This window comes from Oenanthe melanoleuca, chromosome 22 (assembly GCF_029582105.1).
Source record: "Oenanthe melanoleuca isolate GR-GAL-2019-014 chromosome 22, OMel1.0, whole genome shotgun sequence".
Lineage (NCBI taxonomy): Eukaryota > Metazoa > Chordata > Aves > Passeriformes > Muscicapidae > Oenanthe > Oenanthe melanoleuca.
This window is the reverse complement of record NC_079355.1, coordinates 392554-420502: the sequence shown is the minus strand read 5'-3', so window position 1 is coordinate 420502 and position 27949 is coordinate 392554. Positions and strand designations below refer to the sequence as shown.

General features: G+C 57.0%; 1 protein-coding gene across 1 annotated transcript; it reads right to left on the bottom strand.

Moving 5' to 3' along the window:
* Nucleotides 1-336: 336 nt before the first annotated feature.
* Nucleotides 337-27585, bottom strand: LOC130261853 (hexokinase-2). The gene is made up of 18 exons (XM_056508457.1): nt 27359-27585; nt 19754-19916; nt 14313-14461; nt 14074-14193; nt 11330-11425; nt 11114-11213; nt 10653-10836; nt 10049-10204; nt 9682-9915; nt 9199-9503; nt 8501-8649; nt 7665-7784; nt 7482-7577; nt 6590-6689; nt 6302-6485; nt 5932-6087; nt 5251-5484; nt 337-4434 (listed from the first exon to the last, which is right to left on the bottom strand). The coding sequence occupies exons 1-18, from the start codon at nt 27419-27421 to the stop codon at nt 4290-4292; spliced, it is 2754 nt and encodes a 917-aa protein (XP_056364432.1). The 5' UTR covers nt 27422-27585; the 3' UTR covers nt 337-4289.
* Nucleotides 27586-27949: the final 364 nt, after the last annotated feature.

Sequence of the window (27949 nt, the reverse complement as noted above, 5' to 3'; positions counted from 1 at the left end):
GAGCTGGGGGTGGATTCAGCTGTGCAGGGCTTTGTACCCCTGCTGGGACCCACCCAGTGTCACCAGGATGTGGGATGTGGAGCAGGAAACTCATCTTGGTATTTTTTTCCAGGTAATAACCCCTTCCCTTGATCCCTGGGTGTCCTGGGTCTCCCTGTGCCCTCCTGGCTGTGGGGGCACTGTGCAAGGGAACACCTCTCTTCCCAGCTGGGTCCCTCTCCCCAGGGGCCAGGATCAGGGATTTGGGATGTGGTGGGCACAGGTGCCCTTCCTCAGGGATTGCTGAGGCAGAGAGGGGAGCACAAGAGGCCGAACACACGACACTGACCCCAGAAATGGGTGGTGGTTGTTTTTCTCTCGTTTATTGTCACTGACTAGGAGCAGCAGTGGTGGCCAAGGGGAGCTGGGCAGTACAACACCACACTCAGGAAAACGGTATGAAAAGTACAAAAATAAGGAAGCCTATATATAATATCATTGCAGTCAATTGCTAAAAATAAATATTGTAAACACGACAGAACAACATCAGGTGAATCTACAGCACTCGTTCCTGCCAGCAGCCGCACAGTCTTTGGCTTTATGACTCCCCTGCCTGCACGGAGCCAGCGCCCACATCAGGATGCATTTTCTTTGCTTCAGGCCAGAAAGATTGCAGGCTGGTCAGGGATGTCACAAGGGGAAGAATTTTCCTCTCTCCAAATTACCTTTAGAACAGGAATTGCCTCTTTTTGCCTTCAGTGCCCATTTTTCTACCAGAGCCTGCCCAAAGCAGGCATTTTCCTTATCTGGAGGGCAGGGACTGGGGCCCCTCCAGGTTATTTCGTTGTTACCTTGGACCTCACAACCCCTGCCGAGTGCATTTTGCCCCCTTTTTACACCTCTCCCCTCCCATGCACTTGGACCTTTCACCCTCTTATCTCTCTGACAGCCAGATGGGTTTGGATTGCCTGATAAGGGAGAGCAGGCACCGAGTTATCTCGAGTTATCTCTCTGGGTCAAACTGCACCCAGCTGCTGCCAGGCCAGAGATCTGTGCCCCACTGATATCCCCCGGGCCACTGAGCAGGAGCTTTTCCCTCCCAGCCTTGGACTCCAGGAAATGAAGAGGAAAATTGCTTTGCAAGGCTCAGTAATTTGCTGATTGTGTTTATATATGTCTATATATATATTTTAAAAACCCAATAAAATCCTGTCCAAAGTACCAACGAGGAGAGATTTGCCAGGAAGGGAAGGGCAGACACTCTGCTCCCTGCGTGGCCAGAGAACATTCCAGCACCCCAGGAGTGCAAAGAAAATGCATCCAGATGGGAACAACCAAGTAAAACAAAACCATCCTAAATCCACAGAGCAGCGCTTCTTGCTGCAGGGAAGACACAGACTAGGCAAATCAGGCTGAGCAGTCTGTCTCTCTGTCCCTACAGATAATCATTTGATCTTCCCTTCATATCAATAATTAGGATTTAATCTTCCCTTCTTCATTTTAAACACATTCACAGAACATCCTATGGCGACGTTTTGGCGTGAGGTTCCAGTCCCAGCCATCAGAGTCAGACTGTACATCCAACACCTCCAGTGCTCATCCCCCTGGGGACCCCAGGGAGCACAAACTGCTCCAGGTGTTCCCCAAACCTCCCTGCAGCCCCAGGAGGCTGGATCTGCACCCACAGGTAACACAGGTGTCTTGTAACAATTCAAGTACTGCTTTTAACTGGGAGCATTCCAGACCCTGCTTGATTCTGAGCCTAAGCAAAAGCTTTCCAGCATTACAGGAGCCTTGGATACTCAGGTATACCAAGCCCAGCCAAAAATCCACCACCCTGCAAGCTCAGGGTGATCCTTCCTCACCCCTGTGGAGTTACAAGCCCCTCTGTCATCTCAGGTGAGGGGACTGTGGTGACCCTGCTCCAGGCCAGGTACCTCAGCTCCCCAATTTCCCTCTTACTCTGTAAGTCCCCTGCTCCAGCTGAGCCTGAATCAAAAGCAGGGCTGGCTCAGGTCCCCAATCCTTCCCATTCTGCCCCCAAAACTACCGTTGTATAAAATTTCACTCACTAACTGATGAAAACACTATGGATTTCAGAAGGGGTACAGCTGGCTAAGAGTAAAAACAGCCACTAATGCAACTCTGCACAGTGTAGCAGCTATAAAGATTCCTGTTTTGATTTTTCAGTAGGCAAAATGCTGGTTTTCTGAGGAAAAAAATCACACAAAACTGCTTGGTACCAGATTAGAGGTTTTCTGTATCATCCTTCAAAGATTTATTTGACAGCTTCTAATACTTCCACTAAACTTGGTTTCTTACATCATTTCTATACATAGATTTTATTTGTTATAATTGTCTTGAGGCTTATAAAAAAATAAGCATTTAAAATGCCCAAAAGAGTAATTTTTGCTTTAAAAATTGTGCTACTGAACTTGACCCCCAACACAGAAGAGAGACTTTTGGTAATGAGGTTACCCCAAGCAGTATAAAAATATACATAAAAATAGACAAAAACTCTATCCTCCAATCTGAAGGGCTGTTTGTGGGGATTATTAGTTATTATTTTCTTTTGTACATCACTGGAATTTCATTAACTTCTGCTAAATATTTACAGAAACCCTCCTCCCCCTGTCTGCCTTGGCTCACTAAGGCAGAGACCTGCGGCTTTTAGTTCATCCAGAGTTTCCTGTTGGCAAAAATGGATCCCTGCGTTTGGGCCATGGCACAAAAGTGCTGCTGCGGGCACAGGGGTCCCTGGGGACACTCCCAGGCAGCCCTGAGGATGCCACATGGGGATGGAGTGACACATGGGGATGGAGTGAGTGACACCAGTGCTGCCACCTCGCCGAGAGAGGAGCTCGGCTCGGCCGGTGCCAGCGCTCGACCAGGACGGTGACGTGAGGTCGAGAGCCCTGCAGGGCCCTGGGTTATGTCACCCACCCACCCATGGATGTGACCTTTCAGAGCACAGCTGGGGAGGGCAGGGGACAAAATAAAACCTCTCCTAAGATTAAACCCAGCCTGAACCCAATAGCATCACCGCAGGGCCCCGCTGCTCCTGCACACCGTGTCCCTGGCTTTCTGCTTTCCCTTTTGTCCTGGTGATAAAGTCAGAATGCCCAAACATCTTGTACAACAGTCCTCAGGTATTTGGGTCTCTTTCTCCAGTCTACCCCAAGAAAAATTTAAATTAAAAAAAAATTACACGACAGAAGAAAAAAGAAAAAGAAAATAATTACTCTGTACTGTTCTTCAACAACATGAAAAGGTGATGTTAAAACTAAGTGATACAACCCCCGAGACTATGTACATAAAAACACATCAGATCTCTTAAAACATAAATATACAGTGTATAAATCCAGGTGCCACCTAAAGGCTGCAGCCGCAGAACTATTTCACAGACACAAAGCAAACCAGACTCTCCACGCCAAGGGCAGACACACGGCCACGAGTTTGGGGCTTGGCAGGGGAGACACCGACCCGTGGCACGGCTCCTCGTGCCCACACATGCACCAGGGAAGGGGAGTGTGTCCAGGGGTGAAACACAGCCCTACGTACACGCCACGCTCCTACAGGCTACCCAGGGTGCGGGTGAGAGGTCAGGAAATGGGATCAGACCCTGAGTCCCCAATTATTTCCAGGCACGTGCTCTGCCGGAGCGGCCGAGGGCAGCCCCAGCAGCTTCTCTAGAATTGCTCACCAAGGGAGATACGTGGTACCTCCAGTGCAGCCGCCGCCACGCCGGTGGAACTCTGCACCCTGTGCTTTAAGAGTTACCATGACTTTCATGGAAATAATACAGCCTTGATCAGGGTAAAAGACTAGTGGAGGTCTTTAGCCCAATCTTAGAGGTTTGCTTCTACAGCACAGACAGCTACGACTCCGACATACATAAATAGGTACTGTTAAAGTGACAATGCAGTGTCTTAATTATCCGAGTGTTATCCCTACTGCTGTTAGGGGAGGGCCAGTGGTTCGGAGTGGTGGGAGGAGAGCTGGGTGTGACTGAGGCTGTGCATGGGACAGCTCCAGCTCCACCTGGAAATGCAGGGAGAAGCCAAAAGACACTGTGAGCTTTACTCGACAGGTGGTTGGTTTTATGGCATGCAAGGAAACTCCTACGACAAGACTGTACAGAGCCCACGGCGTCTCCAGTCCCACCGTGGTGCCTCGGAGAACAAGTAAAGCTACGAGTCTGCTTGGAGAGGAGGGGGTGATTGTGTGTGAGTGTGTGCAGAGAGGGAGGGATTGGGTGAGGAAACGTCCTGTTTTGCTGAAACCAAGCTCTTGGGCAAACCTGCTTCCCTCTACCGCTGCCCGGCCTCGCGGATGCGGCAGGCCACGGCCGTGATGAGCGCGGCGCCTTTGCCGCTGCCGTCCTCCGACTGCAGGAAGGTCACTTCACACTTGGGGGACAGCTGCTTCACTGTCTCGTGCAAGATGTTGGAGAAGCTGCAGGGCAAGGGCAGGGAAAGGTTCTGAATTAGCCATCTGTGGGTGAAGGTGTCAGTCCCAACCCCAGATCTGCCTTGTACACAGCTTCAAAGGGCAGTGCAGACCCCGAGGAGAAGGATGGATGGATGGATGGATGGATGGATGGATGGATGGATGGATGGATGGATGGATGGATGGATGGAGACAGAGCTCCAGGGATGAAGCTTAGAAAGCCCAAGTCTCCAAACTCAGCCCAAGCCCACGATTATGACACAACCATGCTCCAGACTCAGGACAAAACCCAGCCCCTTCTCAAGTCCCACCAAGGCCTGGAAGCACTAACGAGCCTCAACGGCCCTGACCAGCCCCATCTGGGGAGAGTCTTCAGAGACTCCCTTTGCCCATGGGCTCCTGAGCCCTTTTTAAGCTCAGCCCAGTGCCTTAGTCTCTGTCTGAGCTCCACTGTCCAGCAGCACCAGCTGGCCAGCTCTGGCATGGGCAAATTTTTATGCGGCCACGAACGTTCGTGGCCCGGCTCATCACTCAGAGCTGCCTCATGCCCATGACTTGGAGCCCTGGCTCAACCTGGTCACCACGGCTGGGTCAGGCCCAGTGGGACTGGAGGAGCCCCTGCTGTGTTACCTGTCGTGGTGTCCCTGTCCTTAAGGGAGCAGCTGACTTCTGCTGGGCCTCAGGTTTGTGTCAGTGAGCTCCTGGCAGCCCTCAAACCCCTGAAACACCTCAAACTCTCCCCCATTATCCCCCGAACCTTCCCCCAGGGCACCCCCTGCCCAAGGTGGGCAGTGCCCCCTTGGAGCACAGCCAGCCACTCACTGAGGGTGCAGCTTGTAGAGCGTCCCGTCCACGCCGACGGTGATTTTGAGGAAGTCCAGGCCGCGGTTCTCGCGGATCTTGTCCACCACGGCGGCCATGCCGGCGCCGCAGAGCTGCGCCGCGCGCCGCGCCACCACCGTGCACACCTCCTTCACGATGATGCTGTCGTCGCACGTGGACTCCAGCCCCAGGTGCTGCAGGATGGAGCGCACCTGCAGCAGCGCCAGGCAGTCGCTGGGGAGGACACGGCAGGTCAGGAGATGGAGCAGCTGCATGTGTGGCTTCCCCTTCCTGAGCTACACTCTGCAGAGCCCGGGGACCCACAGCTCGGCTGACAGTGCCTGGGGCGATCTTACAGCCACTTCAAGCTCAGCTTTCAGAGCTGGATGTGGCCCGGTGTCACATCCTCATGTCACACACCTCATCCAGGCTGCTTCAGGACAAAGCCAGTGGAGTGTGACACCCCTGTAACCACGGCCCCTCTCTGCCCAGGGTGCAGGATAAAGAGCCATCTGTGCTGCCAGAACCCTGTGGGCTCTGCTGTTTTATTGGCACCATCCTGCATCACCCTGGCTCCAGACTAAGCACATGGAACTTCTCCCACCAGTCCTGGGGGCATTTCCCCCACATTCCATCTCTGCTCTGATTGGCAGCTGGTGCTCACTCCCTGTTGGACCTCACCTCTCTATCTGGGACAGGAATTTGGTCTCAAAGATCCCTCTGGTCTTCAGCCTCTCCGAGATGCGTCCCCGGAAGAGCAGCCCTTTCTTGGTGAAGTCCATCAGGATGTTGCGGACGATTTCCCCCAGGTACATCCCACTGATCATCTTCTCATACCTGGAAGGACAGGATGAGGCCAGACATCAGGACAGGAAGGGACACTGGGACTGGATGGGGATTCCAGCAGCACGGCCCCCACCCGCAGGCAGGGGACGAGGGACACATCTGTGTCCTGCTCATCATCCCCTGGATCCACCAAGGGGCTGGTGGGGCAGAACTGCTCCTGGACCCTCATGGGTGTCCCTTCCAGCCCCTCAAAGCCACCACCCACCTCTGCTTCCCAGGGTTGAGGGACAGCTCATCCACCGCCACGTCGAACTCCGTCCGAATGTCATCCAGGCACCCGCTGTCCCCGAAGGCCCCCCACTCCATGTTGACACACATCCTGCCCTCGTCCCCTTCCACCAGCTCCACGTTCCTCATCTCCTCCATGTAGCAGGCGTTGCTGCCCGTGCCTGTGGAGAGGAGTGGGGTCAGAGTGCTGGGACATCTCCCACTCCCCACAGGGCAGGTGTGGGACCACAGACCAGGAGCTCCAAAGGGAACTTTCAGTTCTTACCAACAATCAGCCCAACTTCACAGTAGGGATCCTCGTACCCACAGGTCATCATGGTGCCAACTGTGTCATTGACCACTGCCACCACGTCCAGGTCAAATTCCTGCAGAGGGATGGATTGCACGAGTTATTCCTGGAGGACTTGGAATTCCTGCTAAGTCTGCTCCCATGGCTGGGAAAGGACCTGTCTGTCTGGTGAGTGTGGCAGTCACAGAGTCTCAGAATCATGGAATGGTCTGGGTTGGAAAGGTCCTTAAAGCCCATCCCATTCTACCTCCTGCCATGGGCAGGGACACCTCCCACTGTCCCAGGCTGCTCCAAGCCCTGTCCAGCCTGGCCTTGGGCACTCCCAGGGATCCAGGGGCAGCCACAGCTTCTCTGGGCACCCTCTGCCAGGGCCTCACCACCCACACAGGGAGGAATTTCTTCCTAACATCCAACCTAAATCTCTCCTCTTTTAGTCTAAAACTGTTCTCCCTTGTCCTCCATGACCATCCATCTCCACAGACATGGAGGCATCCATGGACTTCCCACAGCCCCTCCTGTCTGCAGGTAGAGCTCAGACCTCAGACACCTCCAGCTGCCAAGGGGTGGGTCAGCCCTGCCAGGAGCAGCCCCTGCCAGGAGCTCAGGATGGTCTGTGCCGAGGAAACCAGCCAGTGTCTCCTGAGCTCAGGGCCAAACAAGTCTGCTCCAGCCCTGGCCAGGAGCCAGCCCATAGCTCCGGGGTCTGAAAATCCAACCTCAAGTGATGAGTAAGGGTGGCTGTGAAAATTCCGACATTCATTACCCTGAGCTCAGCCCAGTAATTTGTTTTACAGGCCAATTAATGATGCTAAAGAGAGCCAGGATGTGGGAGCAGCCACTGGCTTCTCCCAGCCCTGTGGCTGCTCACCTCTCTCCTGTGAATGGCCTCCTTCAGCAGGCCCACCACGTCCTCTCCCTCGCAGCCCGTCGCCTTGAAACCTTTTGTCCACTTCAGGAGAATTCCCTGTTATGGGAAAAAGCCCCCAGTGAGTCCCCCTCCATAGCAGCTGGGAGACACAGCCAGGGATGCTGCCAGGAGGGGTGGGGTTACCTCATCCAGGTTGTTCTGCTGGCAAGGGAAGGAGAAGGTGAATCCGAGCGGGAGTGACACACCCTTCATCCCCATGTACTCCAGGAAGTCGGAGATGCAGTGGACAATGTGGTCAAAGAGCTGGACAAGCAAAGCCAAAGGGAAAAGTTACCACCACAGCCAGAGCCCAGCTGGAAGCCAGTCTGCCCAAACTGCTGGGGATTCTGACCCATTCCCAGGCCTGTTGGAATGTTCAAATCATCCCCAGGACTCCGGATGGAGCAGGACAAGGCTCAGCTGCACTGTGGGAGGTGAGCAACCCCAAAAAGCTGTTTCACCCTCTTCCCCACCCACAGTGTGGCAAAACTCTGCTTTGGCTCCACCTTGCAGGTCACAGGAGGGGTGGGGGCCAGCAGGGAGGTGACACAGGAATCTGGTCCCTCTGCAAGGGATCCCCACAGCCCTCCAGCCCAGTCTGCTGGGAATACTCCCAGTCCCCAAGCACTGCCTGGAGTGGTTTGCAAAACTCCTTCCAAATGTGCCTCCAGAGACATCTCTCACTGCTTGTGTTGTGGTTTCCCTATCTGGGAAATGGGGATGATGCTTATCTGCCCTTGTGGAGTGTGTGGGATTCAGGGAGGTTCAGTCATATCTGGCAATAACACTGTTTCTAACCTAAAACCAGTCTCCAGCTTTCCAGAGCCTTGGGCAGCCCTCGCTGCTGTACGGGCAGGAGAGCACAGCCCTCCCCACTCCTGGTTTTGCTCCCTGGAAAGGCAAAACCAGCTCCATGGTCAGCCCTGCTCCAGCCACCCCAGGGAAGATGCCCTTTCCCCTCTCCATTTGCCCATCCTGACCTCCTCTCCCGTCCCCTGCATGATCTCCACGGGGATGGAGTAGATCTTGTTGTGCATCTCCACCCCGCGCCGCATCCCGTTCCTGACGCGCACCAGCAGCACGCGGAAGTTGGTTCCTCCCAGGTCCAGGGCGAGGAAATCTCCCTTTTCTGCAGCCCAAGAGAGGATCATCAGGAGAGATCCCAGCACAGGGCATCCAGGTGTGGCACAGAGCAAACATGAATCTGCCCTCTTCCAGGGAGAGGGATGGAAAAGGAGACATGGCTGGGGATGGAGACTGGGGATGCAGGTAGGATCAGGGGGTGCAGATTTGGGGTGATGATGAGGCTTTGAATCATAAACCTGAGCTGGATGGGACCCACAAGGACCACTGAAGTTCAGCTCCTGGCCCTGCACACCTGCACAAGCTTCAAGCCAAGGTCAGGCACTCGCCCAAGCCACAGGAAGAACCAAGGGCACAAGCCAGGATGAGGGTGGAGGGAATCCTGGGGCAGGATTTGTGGCTATGCAGAGCCAGGCTTTGTGTTAAGTCAGGTGCAGAACGCCCCAGAGGCTCAGTGCTCTGCCCAGGATCAAACTGGAGGTTTGTGCCACTCCCACCACAAAGAAGAACCAGCCACAGCAAAGGATTCAGCCACTCCCAAGGGTGCAGGACATCCATGGGCTCACACACAGGGGTTTTACACAGGACACATCACCTGTTCCATCGGGAGTGGAGCACACGTAGGTGGGCAGCATTTTCACCGTGGCCTCTGCGTGCGTCTCCTTGCCCAGCCCTTTCTCCATCTCTATCCTCATCCTTTCCTTCACCTCCAGCAGCTGCTCATGGCTCAGCTTGAGGGGCTCCAGGATCTTCTGGCGGGCCTTGTGCTGTGCAGCCAGCCTGTAGGCCACTGCTGTCACCATGGCCGCCCCTTTGCCGCTGCCGTCCTCGGAGCGGATGAACCGGATCTCACAGTCGGGCAGCAGCTTCCGCACGGTCTTGTGGAGGCGACGGGCAAAGCTGTGCAGGGGACACAAGGGGACCTGAGTGTGACCCTCCGGGGAGCCCTGCCATCCAAACGAGTTCCTAGGGGATATTTGGGGGTGCTCCTCCTGTGCCGAGCTGTGCACGCTGCAGGCAGCAGCCGATCCCCGTGGTGTCCCTGTCCCCCCGCCCTGTCCCCGTGCCCCGCACTCACTGCGGGTGTTTCTTGTAGACAGAGCCGTCCACGCCCACGGTGGAGCGCAGGCGCTCCACGCCCTTGTTGTCCTTGATGCGGCGCAGCACGGCCGCCAGCGTGGCGCCGCACAGGCTGGCCGAGCGCGTCGACACGATCTGGCAGATGCGCAGCGTGGCCAGGCAGTCCTCGTGCGACGGCTCCAGCCCCAGCTTGCTCAGGATCTCGTGGGCTTTCTGCAGCCCTTCCTTCTCCCTGCAAGGACAAACAGGGGCTCGTGCCTGGGAACACGTTTGCTGCGTGGTGGGCCAGGTTTGCTCGGTGATGGTCCATCCACCGATGTTGGGAGATGGGCTGGGAGGCAGGAAACCTCCTGGATCCTACTTACTTCTCAATGGCAGAGACAAATCTGGTCTCAAAGTGGCCAGTGGTGAGCAGATCCGGCGTGAGCCTCCCCCCAAACAACAGCCCTTCCTTGGTCATCTTCACCAGGATGAGCCTGACCAGCTCCCCCATGTACATCCCGCTGATCATCTTCTCAAACCTGCCCATGGGGAGGGATGAGATAGAATCAGGGAACGGTTTGGGCTGGAAAGGCCCGCTAAGGTTATCACGTCCAGTCATTCCCCAGCACTGCCAAGTGTGGCCATTAGGTAAGGGTGCCTGCCCAGGCTGGTGGGTGACTTTGCTAGCCAGGAAGGGAACAGGAACCAGCACATTCACATGAGGGGCTCACAAGGACAGCAGGTGGGGTGGAAAGCCCTGGGTTGGGACACAGCTCTGGGTTGGGACACAGCTCCCATTTGGATCACAGCCCTGGGTCAGGACACAGCCCTGGGCTGGGACACAGCCCCTCTCTGCACCAGTGGCAGAGGACGTGGTGACCCAGTTAGCTGGGCTGACCTCCCCAGCCCCAGTAAAGCCAGCGCTATGGGAGGACAGACAATGCTGAGCAAAGCACAAGCCTGAGCCCGAGCCAAGAATCTGCTCACAATTGTTTGCCAGGGTTGAGCGAGCCCATGTCGATCTCACGGTCGAACTCGGTGCGGATGTCGTTGAGCACCCCATCGTCACCAAAGGCCCCCCACTCCATGTTGATGCACATGCGACCTTCATCCCCTTCCACCAGGTCAATGTGCCTCATCTCCTCCATGTAGCAGGCGTTGGTACCAGTACCTGGGCCAAGCACAGGGACAGGGTGAGCAAAGACACTGCCTTTCCCTCATTCCCATTATTTTACATTCCCATGATTCCCAATTTCCCTTTGGCCACAGCCCAGTGCACCAGAGAAAGTGAAGAACTGAGCAAACAAACATTGGACAATGCTGGTTTTCCAACACTGATATCCCACTCTCTTTTTTCCCCAGAGACCCCAGGGCCTGCAAGATGCAGGACCTCCCTCTGGCTTTCCTAGAGGGATGGAGCCCAGCTCTTCCCCCTTGCTGCAGCTCACCAACAATCAGGCCAACTTCACAGTTGTGGTCATCGTAGCCACAGGTCATCATGGTTCCCACGGTGTCATTCACCACGGCCACGATGTCGATGTCAAAGTCCTGAGGTGGTGGAAAGGAGAGAGGGTGACCCAGTGGAGGCAAAACAGGCCAAATATCTCCATGGAGCCAAAGGCTCCTGTGCCAGGGAGCTGTGCTCCCCCATCCCAGCCTCTTACCCCTCTTTTCCTGATGGACTTGCGCAGCAGTGACACCACGTCCCTCCCCTCCACGCTGCTGCACTTGAACCCCTTCGTCCAGGTCACCAGGATGCTCTGCAGGGGAACAGCAAGAGGGAAACCTGGAGGTGACACCCGCTGCTGGCACAGGGGACGTGTGGCCCTGCAGGGGGAGCCCCCCGTTATCAGCTCCCCAGCTGTGCTATCAGCCACAGCTTCCGTGTCAGATAACATTTATGGCCACAAAATAACATGTGAGCTGTGAGCTGCTCCCCTGGCAGGAGGAACTTGGTTCCCGTGACCGGGTTTGATTGAGCCCTGCAGCAAAACCTGTTCACAACCCTAAGGAATGCTCCTTGACCCAGCCTTGGAGGTTGAGAGGCTCATTGTGCCTATGGAATGCTCCTTGACCTATCCCTGTAAGGTGGGGGGCTCACTGTACCTATGGACTGACCCCTGAGCCATCCCTGTGGGGAGGGGGCTCATTGTACCTATGGACTGATCCTGAGCCATCCCTGTGGGGAGGGGGCTCACTGTACCTATGGACTAATCCTGAGCCAACCCGGTGGGGAGGGGGCTCACTGTACCTATGGACTGATCCTGAGCCATCCCTGTGGGGAGGGGGCTCACTGTACCTATGGACTGATCCTGAGCCAACCCGGTGGGGAGGGGGCTCACAGTCCCCTGTGCACCTGGCTGGGGGCTGAGCTGAGTGCTGGGGGGACAAAAAAGACCCAATTACATTTGAAATCTTCAACCCTGTGGCCACAGCCCCCTTAGGGAGGCAGACACCCGCCCTGCCTTAGAGCTGGGGAAACTGAGGCACCGAGCGAGCTCAGGGGGCACAGCCACTCCCTCCTGCAGCCTCAGTATTTTCCCGTTCCTCACAGCCCCGTGCCTGCAGGAGGAAAGTGATAATCCCTGGAGAGCACTCCCCGGGCGGGAGGACGTGGGGGGGCTGCCGCGCCCCATGGAGCTGGTGAGACCGGGCTGGAGGGACTGGGCTGGTGGGACTGGGCTGGTGAGACTGGGCTGGTGGGACTGGGCTGGAGGGACTGGGCTGGTGAGACTGGGCTGGTGGGACTGGGCTGGAGGGACTGGGCTGGTGAGACCGGGCTGGTGGGACTGGGCTGGTGGGACTGGGCTGGTGAGACCGGGCTGGTGGGACTGGGCTGGTGAGACTGGGCTGGTGGGACTGGGCTGGAGGGACTGGGCTGGTGAGACCGGGCTGGTGGGACTGGGCTGGTGGGACTGGGCTGGTGAGACCGGGCTGGTGGGACTGGGCTGGTGGGACTGGGCTGGTGGGACTGGGCTGGTGGGACTGGGCTGGAGGGACTGGGCTGGTGAGACCGGGCTGGTGGGACTGGGCTGGTGGGACTGGGCTGGTGAGACCGGGCTGGTGGGACTGGGCTGGTGGGACTGGGCTGGTGAGACCGGGCTGGTGGGACTGGGCTGGTGGGACTGGGCTGGTGGGACTGGGCTGGTGGGGCCGGGACAAGGAGGGCAAGCAGCAGCATCGTCCCTCGGGACAGAGAGATCAGGGCAAGGAGGGCGAGCAGCAGCATCGCCCCTCGGGACAGAGAGATCAGGGCAAGGAGGGCGAGCAGCAGCATTGCCCCTCGGGCCGAGCCAGCAGCGCCGGGAGGGCAGCAGGGGCGCCTCGCTGGGCTCAGGGATGTTTGGTCTCCCGGCGAGGTCACGGCTGACAGTGACAGCAGCAGTGGCAGTGGCAGTGACAGTGACAGTGACAGCAGCAGTGACAGTGACAGCAGCAGTGGCAGTGACAGTGACAGCAGCAGTGACAGTGGCAGCAGCAGTGACAGCCATCGGCGCCCGGGGCTGGTGGAGGGGACAGGGCCCGCCCTCCCCGCGCCGGCTGCAGGGGGATGTGATGCTCGGCACGTCTGGGGCTGCAGCTCTGGTGCAGCCAGGGAAAAGCTGCTTTCCATGGAGAATCGCAGGGAAACATGGCTGCCCAAGCCCCTGCAGCTCCTGGGACACGTCCCTGCCTCGGCAGCACCACGCTCTGCTGGCACACACGGGGACCCTGGGCCAGGAGGACCCTGTCAGAGTTCACACACGGGTGGTATCTGAAAAACCCTCAAGATAAATTAGGGCAAATCCAGAAACCCAGAGTGGGGAGGGACCCTGGCACTGTGGCAGTAGCTGCCCCTGGATCCCTGGAAATGTCCAATGCCAGATGGAACATGGGATAGTGGAAGGTGACCCTGCCCCGGGCAGAGGAGTGGAACTCTGAGTGATCTCTAAGATCCCTTTCAACCTAAAGCACTCCAGGCTCCTGGCCAGATGTGTGCAAAACAGGAGATCCAACACCACTTATTGTCATCAAACAGCTTTAAAAGAGGCAGTCTGGCACATATCCTTAGCAAACATTAATTCTTGTTTAAACAGGGGCTGATGGTGTGTTTGGAGATGACAAGCAACAGGGTTATTGGGAAGTGATGCCAAGCTCTGCATTCCCTGAAGGAATGTTCCATCCTCTCTGTCCCTGACCCTGCAGCCACTGAGTCATTGCATTGACAAAAAATTTTCATAAAAATAAAAGGACAGTGCTGTTCCTAAGCTCCTGCCACCCAGAGCTTGGGAAATGGCTTTACAGGAACGAGAAATGTGGCCCTTGATGAGGAAAGGTCACATGACCCAAAATCAATGAGCCTAATTAAAAGCCTAAGCTTAAACAGGTGTGGACCCCACAGCAGGAGTTCAGCACAGCCCTCACCCACCTCATCCAGCTTGGTCTGGTGACATGGGAAGGAGAAGGTGAAGCCCAGGGGGAGTTTCTTGTCTTTGATTTGCAGCTTGTCCAGGAAGTTGGCCAAACACTCAGCAATGTGGTCGAAAAGCTGGAAAGAAGGTAAAGAGTGAGACGTGCCCAGGCTGCCCACTCCGAGGGATGCTGTGCCTGCATCCCTGCCAGGGATCCCCAGCTCCCAGCAGGACCCCAGGGCTCTGCAGGACCCACCTGCACCCCGCTGCCGCGCATCAGCTCCTCGGGGATGGCGTAGATCTGGTTCTCCATCTCCACCTTGCGCAGCCCGTTGTCCGACACCTTCACCCGCAGCACGCGGAAGTTGGTGCCCCCCAGGTCCAGCGCCAGGAAATCCCCGTCCTCTGTGGCACCAGGAAAGGACACCCCCTTAACCTGGAGTGCCTCTGTCCAACCAGCCAGAGCCCCCTCCCAGGTACAAGGACACATTTTTTTATTGTATTTCATTATATTATTATATACTATTCTATTTTTTGGTATTATAATGGAGCAGTTGCTGTATTCCCTCCTCTTCCCCCTGGCACCCCCACAGCCAATGCAGGACCAATAATCTGACCATTATTGAGCCAGATCCAGATGCCTTGGGGAGGGTGTGGTAGGAGAAATCCCACCAGCCCCACCCAGAAAATCCCAAACCCAAACCAGCAGGCATCCCAGGGAAGACGAGCTCTAGCCTCAGGCTCCCTCTGGAAGGAGGCAGCGGATTCATTCCTGACCCTACTGATGCTTGTGGAAGCTCCTAAACCTCCATCCCAAGGGGTTAAACCCCGATGGCAGCTGTGGGAACACAGGAACTTGGCTAAGCTTTGCTAAACTCAAACCCCTCTGCCCAGGCTCAGCCTCCACAGCCCAGGCCAAGCTCTCAGGAATCCCACAAACTCCTGGCATGTGGCTACACGGGAGGTGGCAGCAGGAAAGCGGGAGGGAGAAGCTCCAAAGAGCTTCGGGGCCTCTTGGCTGCTCCTCAGGAGAGCTGGGACTGTTCTCCGAGGGGAGCCCCGAGTGTCCCTCCCGCTTGTTTTGCAGCCCGGCGCCGGGCACGGGAAAAGCGCCCAGCTGGCTGTTTCGGTGGGAGAGCCGGGGAAAGCCCTCCATCAGCACTCTGCCAGCCCTGAATGCACCGAATGTGCTGTGCTGGCTCCCCGGCCGCGCTTTGTGCGGCACAAAGGGAACAAAACCCGCGGGTCATTAGTATGCACATCTCCAGTGACTCCGGCTGAAAAGGCAGCTCCGGGCTCCATCGCCCGCGGCTCCCGGGTCACCCTCCAGGGCCGGCCGGGGCCGCTCGGTGCGGGGAAAGCGCCGTGGAAAGCGGCTGCTGTGCTCCGAGGGGATGGGGAGCGAACGAGAGCGCTGCAGGAGCGGGATCACACGGGGCACGGAGAATGGGGAGCCAGAACATCACCGGAGCGTTACAGAGCCGTCGGGCACTCAGCTGCCAGGCCCTGCGTGTTCCTTCCTCCTCTTCCCCTTGCCCCTTCGCAGCAATGAACTTTAAACCAGCTGGGCAGCTTGTTCCGCAGCCTGCCCAGAGCCACGGGGCACGGCACAGCAGCGGCGGCTCCTCACGGGGAAAACAGCCCAGGAAGGGCTCGGGGCAGCTCCGAGTGCCCGGTGAGCCCAGCCCGGCAGGGCAGAGCTGGACGCGGTGCCCGGTGAGCCCAGCCCGGCAGGGCAGAGCTGGACGCGGTGCCCGGTGAGCCCAGCCCGGCAGGGCAGAGCTGGACGCGGTGCCCGGTGAGCCCAGCCCGGCAGGCGCGGTGCGCTGGCACCGTGTGCTGCCCGCGGGTCGCGCCGTGCTGGGCTCATGGAGAGATAAACGTGCCCGAGATAAGGGCACCGCAGCCAAGAGGGGCACGGGCTCCTTGCAGGCAATGCAGGGAAGAATTGCAGTCCAGGAGGATCCCCCAGAAAGGGCTGGGGAGCCCGGAGGGTTCAGCCCGCACACGCCTGGGGGTTCATGGCCCCAGAGCCCACGGAGCCCAGCAGGACCAGCCACAGCCAGAGCCCCTCGCCTGCTCAGCACCACGGCAGCAGCACAGGCAGCAGCTCCTGGGGATTCCTGGGATCAGCTGTGCAGGAGGAAAAAGGCAACGACTCTCCCTCGGAAAATTCCCAGCCAGGTTGGGAAGGCGTGATGGGCTCTAGGTCTGGGCACTGCCCCCCATTTGGGCTCCCGGGGCCTGAGATAAGGTATCAGTGCTGGTGCTGAGCCCACAAGCCAAACAGCGAGGGCAAACACAGAGCCCTGGCTCCAGGGGCTGTTTGCTCGTGGCAAAGGGTGAGAGCTGAGTGCCTGGAAAACCTGCTGTGCTCCTGGGAACAGCAGCATGTGTGGGATCATGTTTGTCACCCCAGAGATCCACCTCAAGGCTTCCAACCGACTGCAATTCCACTGCCTAGGAACCCTCTGGCAAATTAGATTAATAAAAAAGAAGAAGAAGAAAAGCTGGGATGCCCAGACTCCAGGGAGATGGAAGAGAAGGTAGAATTGTAGAACCTGGCATTTCCCACTGCCACCCCCTGGCAGCCCCTCCCTCCTTCCAGCTAATTCCTGGTGCCATGGAATGGTTGGGGCTGGAAGGGACCCTAAGGACCACCCAGTTCCACTCCCTGCCCTTTCACTGAACCAGGCCCTATGGCCCATCCAACCTGCCCTTGAACAGTTCCAGGCATGGGGCTTAGGAAACCTTGCTGGGAATGTGGTAGATCCCCAACCACAGGGCTCTGGGCATGGAACAGCCTTTTTTCCAAGCCTTTCAAGCCTCTGTGCCACATGAACTGATTTTCCTGTAGAGGCAGCCAATTATTGGCAGGAGCTGAGCCCACCAGCCAAGAGAAAGGTGTTGCCAAAAGCCATCCTTTGGATTTCCAGGGATTTGACCCCCAAGTCCTGCAGCTCCAGGCTGGGGTTATCAGCTGCTGGGGCTTAACAGAGGATGCACCACAAGATCCTTGTGTCAACACCATTGTGGAGGAGGAAACCTGGGGACCCTGGAAAAGCCTGAAAAAAACAGAAATGGAGCAGGGAGGAGGGTGTTGATTGCAGTGAGCAGGGAAAGCCCCTGGGAGAGTCACTGGGCTCCAAGGAGAAGCTTATTTGGGATCTGTTTCCTCATCACCTCTCTGCCAGCACTGCATGGTGGTGTTCAGTGGATGCCAAAGTTGATTTTAGAAGTGTTTCTGCTTTTAAAGCAGAATTCCCTCCTCTTATCACACCTCATTGGCATGGCAAAGCCACCGGGGGCCAGGGCTGTGTTTTGGCTTAACCTGCAGGTGTGACCTTGTATTTCCATAAGCACCTCTCATCCCCCTGGATCCTGGGAGCTGGGCATTAAATGGGGTCTAATCCCAGAGCAGAGACATCCCAGAAGCTGCAGGGGGAGGGAGGGAGGACAGGGATGGACACAGGAGCTGCAGGGGGAGGAAGGGAGGACAGAGACACTGTAGATGTTTGGGAGCCCTATGGCACCAGCACCAGGTCAGTGCAAGGCTGCAGAAGAGGAATTGGGCTGGGAGCAGCTGCTGGCACCTGGCCCAGGTGCCCAGCCCAGGTCAGACTTTGCCCAGAAGCTTTAAAAAGAGGGAAAGAGGGAGGATGGAGCCCTGGACAGTGAGCTCCTCCCAAGCTGCTGCCACACCATCTGTGCCAGGGACCTGGCACAACCCTGGCATGCCTCCTTCCAGCCCCCTTCCCAAAACCCAAGGGACACTGATGCCACTCAGAGGCTGGATCCAGTTGGAGCTGGACAGGGAATCCCAGCTCTCAGCTCCCTGGGATTTGCTCAAAACTCCCACATTTTCCACCCCCCCTCAGCAGCTGCAGCGCCGTGACTGGCCCAGCATCCCTCTCATGTGACATTTTCCATGCTGCTGTTCCTCTCTGCTCCCTCCCCGGGTGAGAAATGCCAGCTGGGACATGGGAGAAGCTGGATACAGGGAAGGGCGCCAAGGATCTCTCTTGTAAGGGCATGGGGAGAGATTGCTCCTTCTCCCAAGGGAGCTGGAATGCTGACACACACTCCACCTGCACCCAGCACCTTTGGCTGCACCAGTTCCCGTGCCCAGGGGCAGCTCCTGGCTATCCCTGTAATTAAAAATATTCTCCAACATTTAAATAGATTGGAATCTTGATCCCAGGGCAGGCAGCCAGGTCCAGCTTTTGGGTGTAGGTGCAGCTGGGGGGCCAAGATCAGGGGATGCTTCAAAGATTAAAGGGGCTCCCAGGGAAGGTGGAGACAGACTTTTAGCAAGGGATGTAGTGAGAAAGGGGAAAGGTTTTAAACTGAAAAAGCAGAGATTTAATTTGGATATTATCAGCACCCTGGGATAGTGGAAAGTGTCCCATGGCAGGGGGTGGTACTGGATGGACTTTAAGGTCCTTTTCCACCCAAACCATTCCATGATGTCTGTTTCTCCCCAGGGATGCAGAAGATGCCACCACCATCCCCAGACTCACTGAGACATCACCAGCAAACACCCAACAGTGTCCAGTGGTGCAGAGACCTTGTGTCACCACCTACAGACCCCTGAGAGTAGAGTGCAGCCAGGAGGGGTCGGGCTCTGCTCCCAGGGAACAGGGCAGAACAAGAGGAAATGGCCAGGGGAGGTTCAGGTTGGATACTGGGGAAATTCCTTCAGGGAAAGGGCTGTCCAGCCCTGGCACAGCTGCCCAGGGCAGTGCTGCAGTCCCCATCCCTGGGGGGATGGAGCAGCTGTGTGGATGTGGCACTTGGGGACATGGGGCAGTGGTGGCTTTGGCAGTGCTGGGGAGTGGTTGGATTTGACCAATGTAGAGGCTTTTCCAACCCAAACAATTCCATGATTCTGTGATTCCATGGTTCTGTCCACTTCTGTCCTTGCCCCCAGGCAGCTGACAGGCAGCAGCCATGAGGGATTTGGGCTCTGTCCCTCTTTGTCCACCTCTCCTGCTGGTGACCAGCAGCCTCTGCCACTGAGGTTTTGCTCAGATCCCTGTGCAGGTGCCAGCACCAGGGCAACCCCAGCTCAGAGTAACTGCATCCAACAACCAACCACCCCTGAGGCCCTTTCCAAGGGTGTGGAACTGGAGCCGCTTCAGCTGCCCAGAGCTTCATCCCTCCTTCCCTTCAGCAGCCAGGACTGCTCCAAACACTTGGTGGGTCCTGGGCACACCTGAGGGCAAGGGGTGATGCTGCAGGGATGGAGAAAGCTCCTCCCCAAAACACCAGAGGGAAGAAGGAACTTTCCCACACGGATGCCAGAGGGAGCTCCTCGGGCTGAGAGGAGGATGTGCCTGGCTGGAGCGTGCCCTGGGCAGCCAGGGAGAGGCAGAAAGGGCACATTGTGAGGCTGCAGAGCTGCTGCTGCCCGTGGCACCCAGACAGCGCTGGCACCGCTGCCGCCTCACTGCTAACGCAATCTGATGAGCCGGCCCCGTGACTGTCTCTGTCCTGCCAGCAAGGGCACGCGAGGGCGGCTTCCCTCCCTCCCTCCTCCTGCCAGCAGAACTGGGAGCCCCTCCAGCCCCAGCACAGAGCCCTGTCCCACTCTCAGCCTCTCAGCCCCAGCATGGCCGTGGGTGCCATCCTGCTTTGGCAGTGCCAGGACAGGTGTCCTCCCCCTGCTGTCCCAGGGCACCTCTGGTGCCACGGTACCTGTCCCGTCCGGGGTGGACCTGACGAAGGTGGGCAGCATCTTCACCGAGGCAGTGGGGTTGGTATCGGCCCCCAGCCCCTTCTCCATCTCCTTCTCAAAGCGCTGGGACACCTCCAGCAGGGTCTCGTCGGAGAGCCGCATGTGGTACAGGTACTTGTCGATCTGGAAGGTGGAGACAGAGCCCAGGTCAGGCAGAGGGCTGGGGACACGGGCACGGCCCCACGACACGCTCAGGACAGTGCCCAGCCCCTCCCACGGCTGCTGGGGCTGACACAGGGAGCAGGAGCAGGTTCTGAGCCATCCCAAAGCACAGCAGCACTGCTGGAATTGCTCATCCCAGGCATCACCCACCAGGCTCCTGCCCCTCTCCCCAGGGTGCTCACCAAAGCCTGCATCCCCTCCCCAGACTCTGCCAGCCTGGGAATGCTGAACCACAAGTTGCTCCTGATGCTCCAAAGCATCTTCCCGCTCAGTCACCTGCAGACACCCAAACAGGTTGCTACAGAAGCAGGAATTCAAGCTCAGGGGTGAGTCAGGAGGTCGGCAGTGGAGGTTTTCCAGGTGCAAAGCTCTTCCCATTCCACGGCATCAACGCACCTTGACCTTGACCCCCAGGGCCTCTTCCCACACCAAGGGTGCTCAGCAGGAACCCACTGCCCTGTCATTTCTCCACTGCTGAGATCACCCCAAGAGCCTACTCAACACCCTCGAGCAAACCACTCTGAGGTGACAGAAGTGGGAGCTGGAGTGACACAGGTGAGTGCTGGAGTGACACAAGCGTGTGCCATGGCCAGAGAGGGAAGAATTCCACCCCCCTATTCCTGGAAATTGTTATACCCTTGAGCTGACGATATGGAGAAGCCCTTCTATAAATCAAAACATCTTGTTCTGCCTGGGAAAGGCAAGGAAAAGCTCCTCCCCAGCCATCCAAGAGCCCCATGCCTGCCTGTGCAGCCTGGCCAGAGCAGGGAGCGGGAGAGGCGGGCAGTGCCCTCTCCCAAACGATGCCCTGTACCAATTAGCTTCACTTAGCATTAATTAAAGGGCAGCTGCAAGCCCTGAGAAGTCAAGAGGAAAACTCCACCCCGTGCACTCACCTGTCTGCAGGCACGTAACACGGGGTCACTGCAGCCCGGGCCCAGCTGTGCTCTATGGGCTGTGCTGGAGGAAATGGGCATTTTGTGGGTGACTAATTGCACCAGGCCAGTGTGACCTCGCTCACAGATGTGCCATCCAACCCTGGGCTGGACACAACAGCCCTGCTGCGGTTTTGGCTGCCTGGGCTTCAGGCTCAGTGTGCTCCAGCACATCCTTTTTTCCCCACCCTGAATTCTGTTGGAAATTTGGGAGCTGAGATCCCTTTGGTGAGGTCAGGGGATGGAGGAAGGACCAGCCCAGCACATTCCAGGAGTGATGCTGCATCCCCTGCAGTGCAGCATCCTCTGAGTTAAAACCTCCTCCCCCTTTCTCCTGGTGCTTTCAGCTCCTACCCAAAATCAGGAGTAGGTAGACACGAGGGGAAAGCCAAGAAGAAGGAAACCTGTTGTTTACCAGCCTATCCTTATCCAGCCCAGCAGCAGGAAGTCAAACACTCCCCTCCCTCCTCTCCTGTTTGCTTTCATCCCCTGAAAATTCCCTCCCATGTGCTGAGGCTCTGGTTACTGGCACCAGTAAGCTCCAGTTAACTGGCTGAGAGGTGGCTCTGGGGCTAGAGCTCACCTCCATTTCCAGTAGGAAACCTCCCCTTGAGCTGTGCCAGGGGTTATCCCAGGGGTTGTCCTGGGGGTTACCAGTCAATCCACCAACCCAGAGCAGACAGTCCTCATCCCAGAGAAGCTGGGAGCATTGGGAGCTCCTCAGCAGAGAAGACCCCCCACCCAAAAATCCCAGGGAACCCCCTGAGGCTTCAGCCCCTTCCCCAGGCAGGCCCTGCTCCCATGGCACGTCCCCCATGTCCTCCAGGCTGCAGCACACCAAGAATAACCTCAGCCTGAGGAACAGGGTGACCTCCCTCTAATCTCCAAAGCCCTTAAAACCTGGATCATCTTCTCCCAAGGTGGATCTCACCCCACTTGGCAGCTAAAGCAGGTCAGGGCATACAGCAGGACAGCTCCTTCCCCACTGAAACCACCCTGGCTGTGCCTGGCCCCACCCAGGAAGAGCCATGGCCAAACCTTCCCAAAACTTGCCAGCCCTGTGGCTGGTTACTCCGAGCACCCCTCAAATTGTTACAGAGATGGGATAAAACAGGGAATTCAGCCTGCAGTGCCAGAGTCTGAGCATCTTTCAAGACAAAACACCTTCTCAGTTGGTTTAACATTCTTGAAGAGCACAGAATAATTTAGATCAGATTGCCAATTCCAAACAAATAAAGCCACAAGGTTAGGATCCTGAAAGGGGCAATTGAATTTCTGGAAAGCCTCCAGCCTAAATAATGGTGTTTCCTCGAGGAAGTCTAAACAAGCTGAAGGGAGAAGGAGGAGATGGAAGCTGGAAGCACCGGGCATGCCCCAGCCCAGGACACCGTGTTAAAGCTCCGGATCTCGGAGTAGCTGTGGGTGTAATGAGCTCAATGCCACGTTTTTGATCCAAACCCCAGCAAATCCCCATCTCTTGGCTCAAGGCTGTCTCCAAGGCTCAGCTCATTTCCATGCCGGATGCTGGAGAGGTGCCCAGGGTCGCCTGTCCGGCTGCACGGCCACCGCTGGGAAACCTCAGCTTGCCCAGTCTCTGCTGTTGTGTGACCTCAGCTGAGCTTAAAGCAACCCAAAAACAGCCTTGGATTTCCAAACTCATGGCTCCTGTGCAGAGCTGCAGCTGGACACTGTTCTACTCCTCAAGACTCCTCTTAAGGAACCCAAGGGATCAGTGCTGTGGAAATATTAATTAACTAATCTTTCAAGTAACTCAATTCCAAGTCAATGCCATTTACCATAGAAAAGAGTTGGGGCTGCTCAGCCTGGAGAAGAGAAGCCTTAAAAGGAGCTCCAAGAGACCTGGAGGGGGAATTTGGACAAGGGCCTGGAGGGATAGGACACAGAGAATGGCTTCCACTGCCAGAGGGCAGGGCTGGATGGGATTTTGGGAAGGAATTACTCCCTGTGAGGGTGGGCAGGCCCTGGCACAGCTGTGGCTGCCCCTGTGTCCCTGGCAGTGCCCAAGGCCAGGCTGGGCAGGGCTGGGAGCAGCTGGGACAGTGGGAGGTGTCCCTGCCATGGCAGGGGTGGCACTGATGGGCTTTGAGGTCCCTTCCCACCCAAACCATTGCAGGCTGCTGTGAATCCCTTGGCCCATGGGCTGCCCTTGCAGGGTGCTGGGGCCCTGTCCCATCTCTCAGGGACTCGGGGTGGCTGCTGAGGGTGACGCTGCTTCCTGCCCCGGGGAGCTTCGTGCTGTGCAATAAGCCTGAGACACATCTTTCCCATCAACAACTCCTGCTTCCAAGAAGGGGAAGCTGTTTGCCTTTTGTTTTCGTTTTTTGCTCCGAATCCTCTTCCAGAGCCACGTGGCTGCTGGGAACTGGAGCGGCAGCACGTGTTCCCTGCCCCTCAGCATCTCCCTGCTGCATTTTTCAGCTGGATGTGACTAATTCCAGCAGCTTTTTGAGCAAAAGCAGAACACTGGGAGAGGGAGGCTGCTTTCTGGGATAGATTCCTCATTTTTTTGGCAACAAAGTCAAGCATTTGTTGACTGTAAGATGATGGAGTATTGTTCACATCTGGGAAAGGCTGGAACATCCCAAAGCCCACAGCATGCTCTGTCACCCTTCTCTCCAGGAAAAGTTTTGCTAGGAAAATTACTTCCCTCCCTATCCCAGTTTTTAACTTCAAGCATGCTGTTTTGTAAGAATCCCTGAAGTTTTGGGGAATGCTGGCTCTCCCCCTACTTCTCTGGGAGAGGGATGCTGTGCAAGCACCAGCCACGCTCCCACCCCACCCGGATCTGTGGTGGGGAATTTGGGGAAAGCGAGGCAGAGGGAGCAGCAGGGGCTGCAGGGTGAAGGCCTCAGTGCTGGGAAGGTTTTATTCCCTGTCTGAGCAGAGCCTGTTGCTCATCTTCAGCCCCTGTCCCTGCTTCCCACCCCAGGTGACTCAGAGCAGGGAACCGGCTCGTCCCCTTCCCCGGCTCCCGTGGGTGACACAGGGGTGATGCTGGGCTGCACCCACCTCCCCAGCCCTGGCCCTGCTGGCACCCACGTCCTCCAGCTGCTCCATGCCGACTCCAAGCCCACGTGCCCTCCTGCCTCGGATGACACAGGGCTGGATCATCCCAAGCCGGTGAGTCAGATGTTTCCTGCTCGGCCGGTTCCGCCCCATCCCCAGCCCCGGGACAGCAGCTGGATCCACGCCGGAGGTGGAGCATTGACGGTGAGGAAGTGACACCACGGAGCATCCACCGACCCATCCTCAGGTGACCCCGCTGCCCCACAGCCCCACTAAAACCCAGCCCAGCCAGGAAAGTCGCTCTGCCTCCCAGTTCTGGAACTGGAGACATGCAGCTGCCCCATCCCTGCCCCTCAGCATCCTTCTCCCCAGTTAAACCCAGGAGGTCTCTGGGGCAGAGATCCCACTGGGATGCTGGATGGCAAAGCCTCACTGGTGCCAAGAACCCCCCCTCGGATGTGGGAGCAGCCCCTGTGGAGGGGAAACTAAGGCTGGGTAGCTCTGATGAGGTGGAGAGGAGCAAGGGGACACAGGATGGCTTCCCAAAGGTGGGGAAACCTGTCCTGACATTGACCTTGGCTCCTGCCATTGACCTCAGCAGCCTCAAGGGAAGCTGTTAAGTTGGTTTTCCAGGAATTTGCCATAGGTGCCCCTCCCATATCCACAGAGGCAGCCAGAGAGCAATCAGCTGGGTAAAATTAATCCCTCAGCAAAGGAAAAATAAAAAAAATTAAAAAAAAAAACCCAAAACAAAACGAAGAAAACCTGCCTCTGCCTGGGGACAGCCACAAATGCAGGAAAATCAATTGCCTGCCCAGTTTTTCCCTTTTGAAGGAGGGATGGGGAAGAAGAGAGGCTCAGCCCCACTCCCAGGGCACGACAGGCCGGGGTGAGCCGGCACATCCCCAGGGAACGCAGGGCAAACTTTCAACTGGGATCTCAAAGGACGCTGCCGAGGTTAATTAAAGTTTGCACAATCCCTTGGGGGTTAGATAAGTCTGGACAACCCACTTTCCAGGCAGGAAAAGGGCAGGACTTGGGGAGGAAGGTAATATGCCCCCAGATGAGTGGCAGAGCAGGTAAAGCTGCTCCATGGCAAGAATGGGAACAAAAATCCCACTTTTGAGGTTATTTTCAAGGCCTTGAGGTGGACACAAACCCCAGCTATTGGAAAAGCTACTTTTTTACCCCTGCTGAGCTCCTTTTCTCCCTGATCCAAAGGGAAAACACATCCCAGGCTACCACCTGCAATTTTTGTTCCCAAATACACTCTCAAATACAGGGTTTGGTAGGAAGACCCAACCAAACAAATCACAGCTTTCCAAGAATTTCACCCCCTACACCTCCGTGTGCTGGAGACTCCCTGGCTTTTCCCTTTGCCTGAAGAGATTTATAAACCAGGAGCAATTTTTACAGCCATGGTGGAAGCAACCAGGTCAGACAGCTGGCTTCTCCCCCCTCTCCCTGAGCCGAGCTGAGCCCTGTGCTCTCTCCCAGCTTTGCCTCACGGGGAGGATTCACAGGAATTTGTTTAAAAATATCCCAGAGAAATCCAGTTGTGGAGGCGGCCAGGGCAGTGCCATCTCCCACAGTATCCCGAGCTCCGGCCGGCGGCGCCTGGATTTCCTTTTTTTTCTGCCTCACTTCTGAACAAACTTTTTTATTTGGGTTTTGGAGCCGGGAGGGAAGCTCCGCACAGCCTTTTCCCGGCGGTAAGGAAGGCGGGTTCCCCACGCGAGCTTTCCCCCGGGTTCTGCAGCCCCCGATAAGGAGGGCGAGCAGCCCAGGCCGAGCCTGGCCTATTTCTGCCGGGGTTACACAACCTGCCCGCGGCTCGGGCTGTTGCACAACCCCGGGGCACCGGCGAGCGGAGGAGAGCCGAGCCCGTATTTCCTTACGGATCGCTCTGCCTTGGGAAGTTTTTCCTGCACTTTGTTTAGGTTGGGGTAGGCTTTTTTTTTTTTTTCTTCTCTCTTCTTCTTCTTTTTTTTTTTTTTTTTTTTTTTTTTTTTCAAATGTTCTGCCTCGATTTCCTTCCTATTTAACACCGGTGTCGGGCCAACGTGGCAAGTTTCACTTCCCCGGTGACATCTCCAAGGTTATCTCAGGTCTCTCCAAGCATTTTCCTCTTTTTTTTTTTTTTTTTATGGTGATACTCGCAAATCCCGACCACCTCACACTCAGATCAGCAAATCCTGACCAGTTCCCAGAGCCAGGAATCACAGATTAAATCCTCTCTGCCCTGTTCCCAGATGCCAGCGGAGCACTGCAGGAGGAGCCTGAGCCTCCGCGCTCTCTCCCATCCAGCATTTTTTCTCCAGGAATAATTTATTAAGCCCAGCCTAAGCTGTCCTGGGCAGACAAAGGCGGCTGCTCCCGCAGCCATGGGAGAGCAGGAGCACTCGGACTTGTCCAGTGCCCGAGCTCAGAAACGAGGGGTGACCAACTCCGCGCATCCCAACGGGATTGCACTCTGGGAACAGGCTCGGGGAGTTCAGGACCCCGAAATTAAGGATTCGGAACCGCAAAATTAAGAACGGGAGGCAGGAAGGCGCTTTCCATCACTGTCAGCGCGGGGACGGGGGACACGCGCGGTGTGGGGCAGGGGACACCGCGTGGGGAAGGGGACCCGAGGGGCCAGCGCCACGTCCGGCCCCGCGGCCCGGGCTGACCCCGCTCCCCGCGGATCGCTGCCCCGGGAGCAGCCGCTCGCAGCGAGGATGCTCCGCGCCGGCGGGAAGCGGCGACACGTGCTGTGCTGTGCTGCGCGGGCGGCGGGCCCGGCCGGCCCGCGGGACAGCCACACAAAATCCCCTCTTCCTCCTCTCCTCCTCCTCTCCCGCTCTCCTCCCCCGCCGGCCCCGGGGTCCCGCGGCACGTACCGCACGCGGCCGCGGCCGGGCAGCGCTGGGGCCTCCGCCCGCCGCTCCCCGCCTGCTTCGCCGCCTCTTCCCTCTTAAAAAGTTTTTGCTTTTCCCCCCACTCTTTTATCGTTTTTTCCCATTTACGTTTTTTGTTTTGTTTTGTTTTTCATTTCACCCTCTTCTTTTTGCTTTTTTTACTCCTTTCCTCTCCTTTTTCCCTTTTCCCCTTTTCTGTCTTTTTTTCTTTTTTCCTCCTTTCTTTTACATCCTTTCTTTTTTCAACTTTTTTCCCTCATTTGTCTTTCTTTCCCTCTTAGTTCCCTTTTTTTTTCTCTTCTTTCTCCCTCTTCACTCTCCCCTTCTCCTTTTCCCTCCTTTTTTTTTGTTTTAATTTTTACCCATCTTTTTTTTTCTTCCCCTTTTTTCTTGTCCCATCTTCTCTTCTTGCCGCCTTTTTTTTTTTCCCTTTCCCCTTTTTCTTCCCCTTTCCCTCTTCACTTTTTCCTTCTCACCTTTCTCCTTCCCTCTCCATGTTTTCCCTCCCGCTCCCCACTTTCACCCGCGCGGCCCCCCTCACCTTCTGTGTCTGGTCATGGTTGAGCTCGGTGAAGAAGTAAGCGAGGAGGTGCGAAGCGATCATGGCGGGAGCGGAGCGGCTCGGCTCGGCTCGGCTCGGCTCGGCTCGGCTCGGCTCGGCTCGGCTCGGCTCGGCTCGGCTCGGCTGGGTTCGGTGGGAGCGGAGCGGCCCCGGCAGCGCCGCGCGCTCCCCGCGCCAACCGCGCTCATTGAGGAGCTTCCCCCGCGCCCGTGACGTGGCCACGCCGCCGCTCCCCATTGGCCGAGCCGCGAGGGTGTGTGCCCGGCGCGCGCGGGGGGCGGGGCCGGGGGGCACCGGGGGGACACGGGGGGACACTGGGGCGATTCTGGGGGGACACTGGGGGTGCATTGGGTGGGCAGCGGGGAGACACCGAAGGACATTGGGGGGACACTGGAGGGGACACTGGGGGTGCATTGGGTGAGCACCGGGGGGACACGGGGGGGACATTGGGGGAGACACAGAGGGACACGGGGGGGATATTGGGCGGGTGCATTGGGGTGATTCTGGGGGGATACTGGGTGCGCATTGGGTGGGCAGCGGGTGGACATGTGGGGGACATTGGGGGGGGTG

What these genes read in the sequence shown, in the direction of transcription:
- LOC130261853 (XM_056508457.1), bottom strand. Translation starts at nt 27,421, where the DNA reads ATGATCGCTTCGCACCTCCTCGCTTACTTCTTCACCGAGCTCAACCAT. An exon ending in TGAAGTTGGCCTGATTGTTG is followed by an intron (nt 10,837 to 11,113) that starts GTGAGCTGCAGC and finishes TGCTTGGCCCAG; the next exon opens with GTACTGGTACCAACGCCTGC. An exon ending in CTCAACCCTGGCAAACAATT is followed by an intron (nt 10,205 to 10,652) that starts GTGAGCAGATTC and finishes CCCCATGGGCAG; the next exon opens with GTTTGAGAAGATGATCAGCG.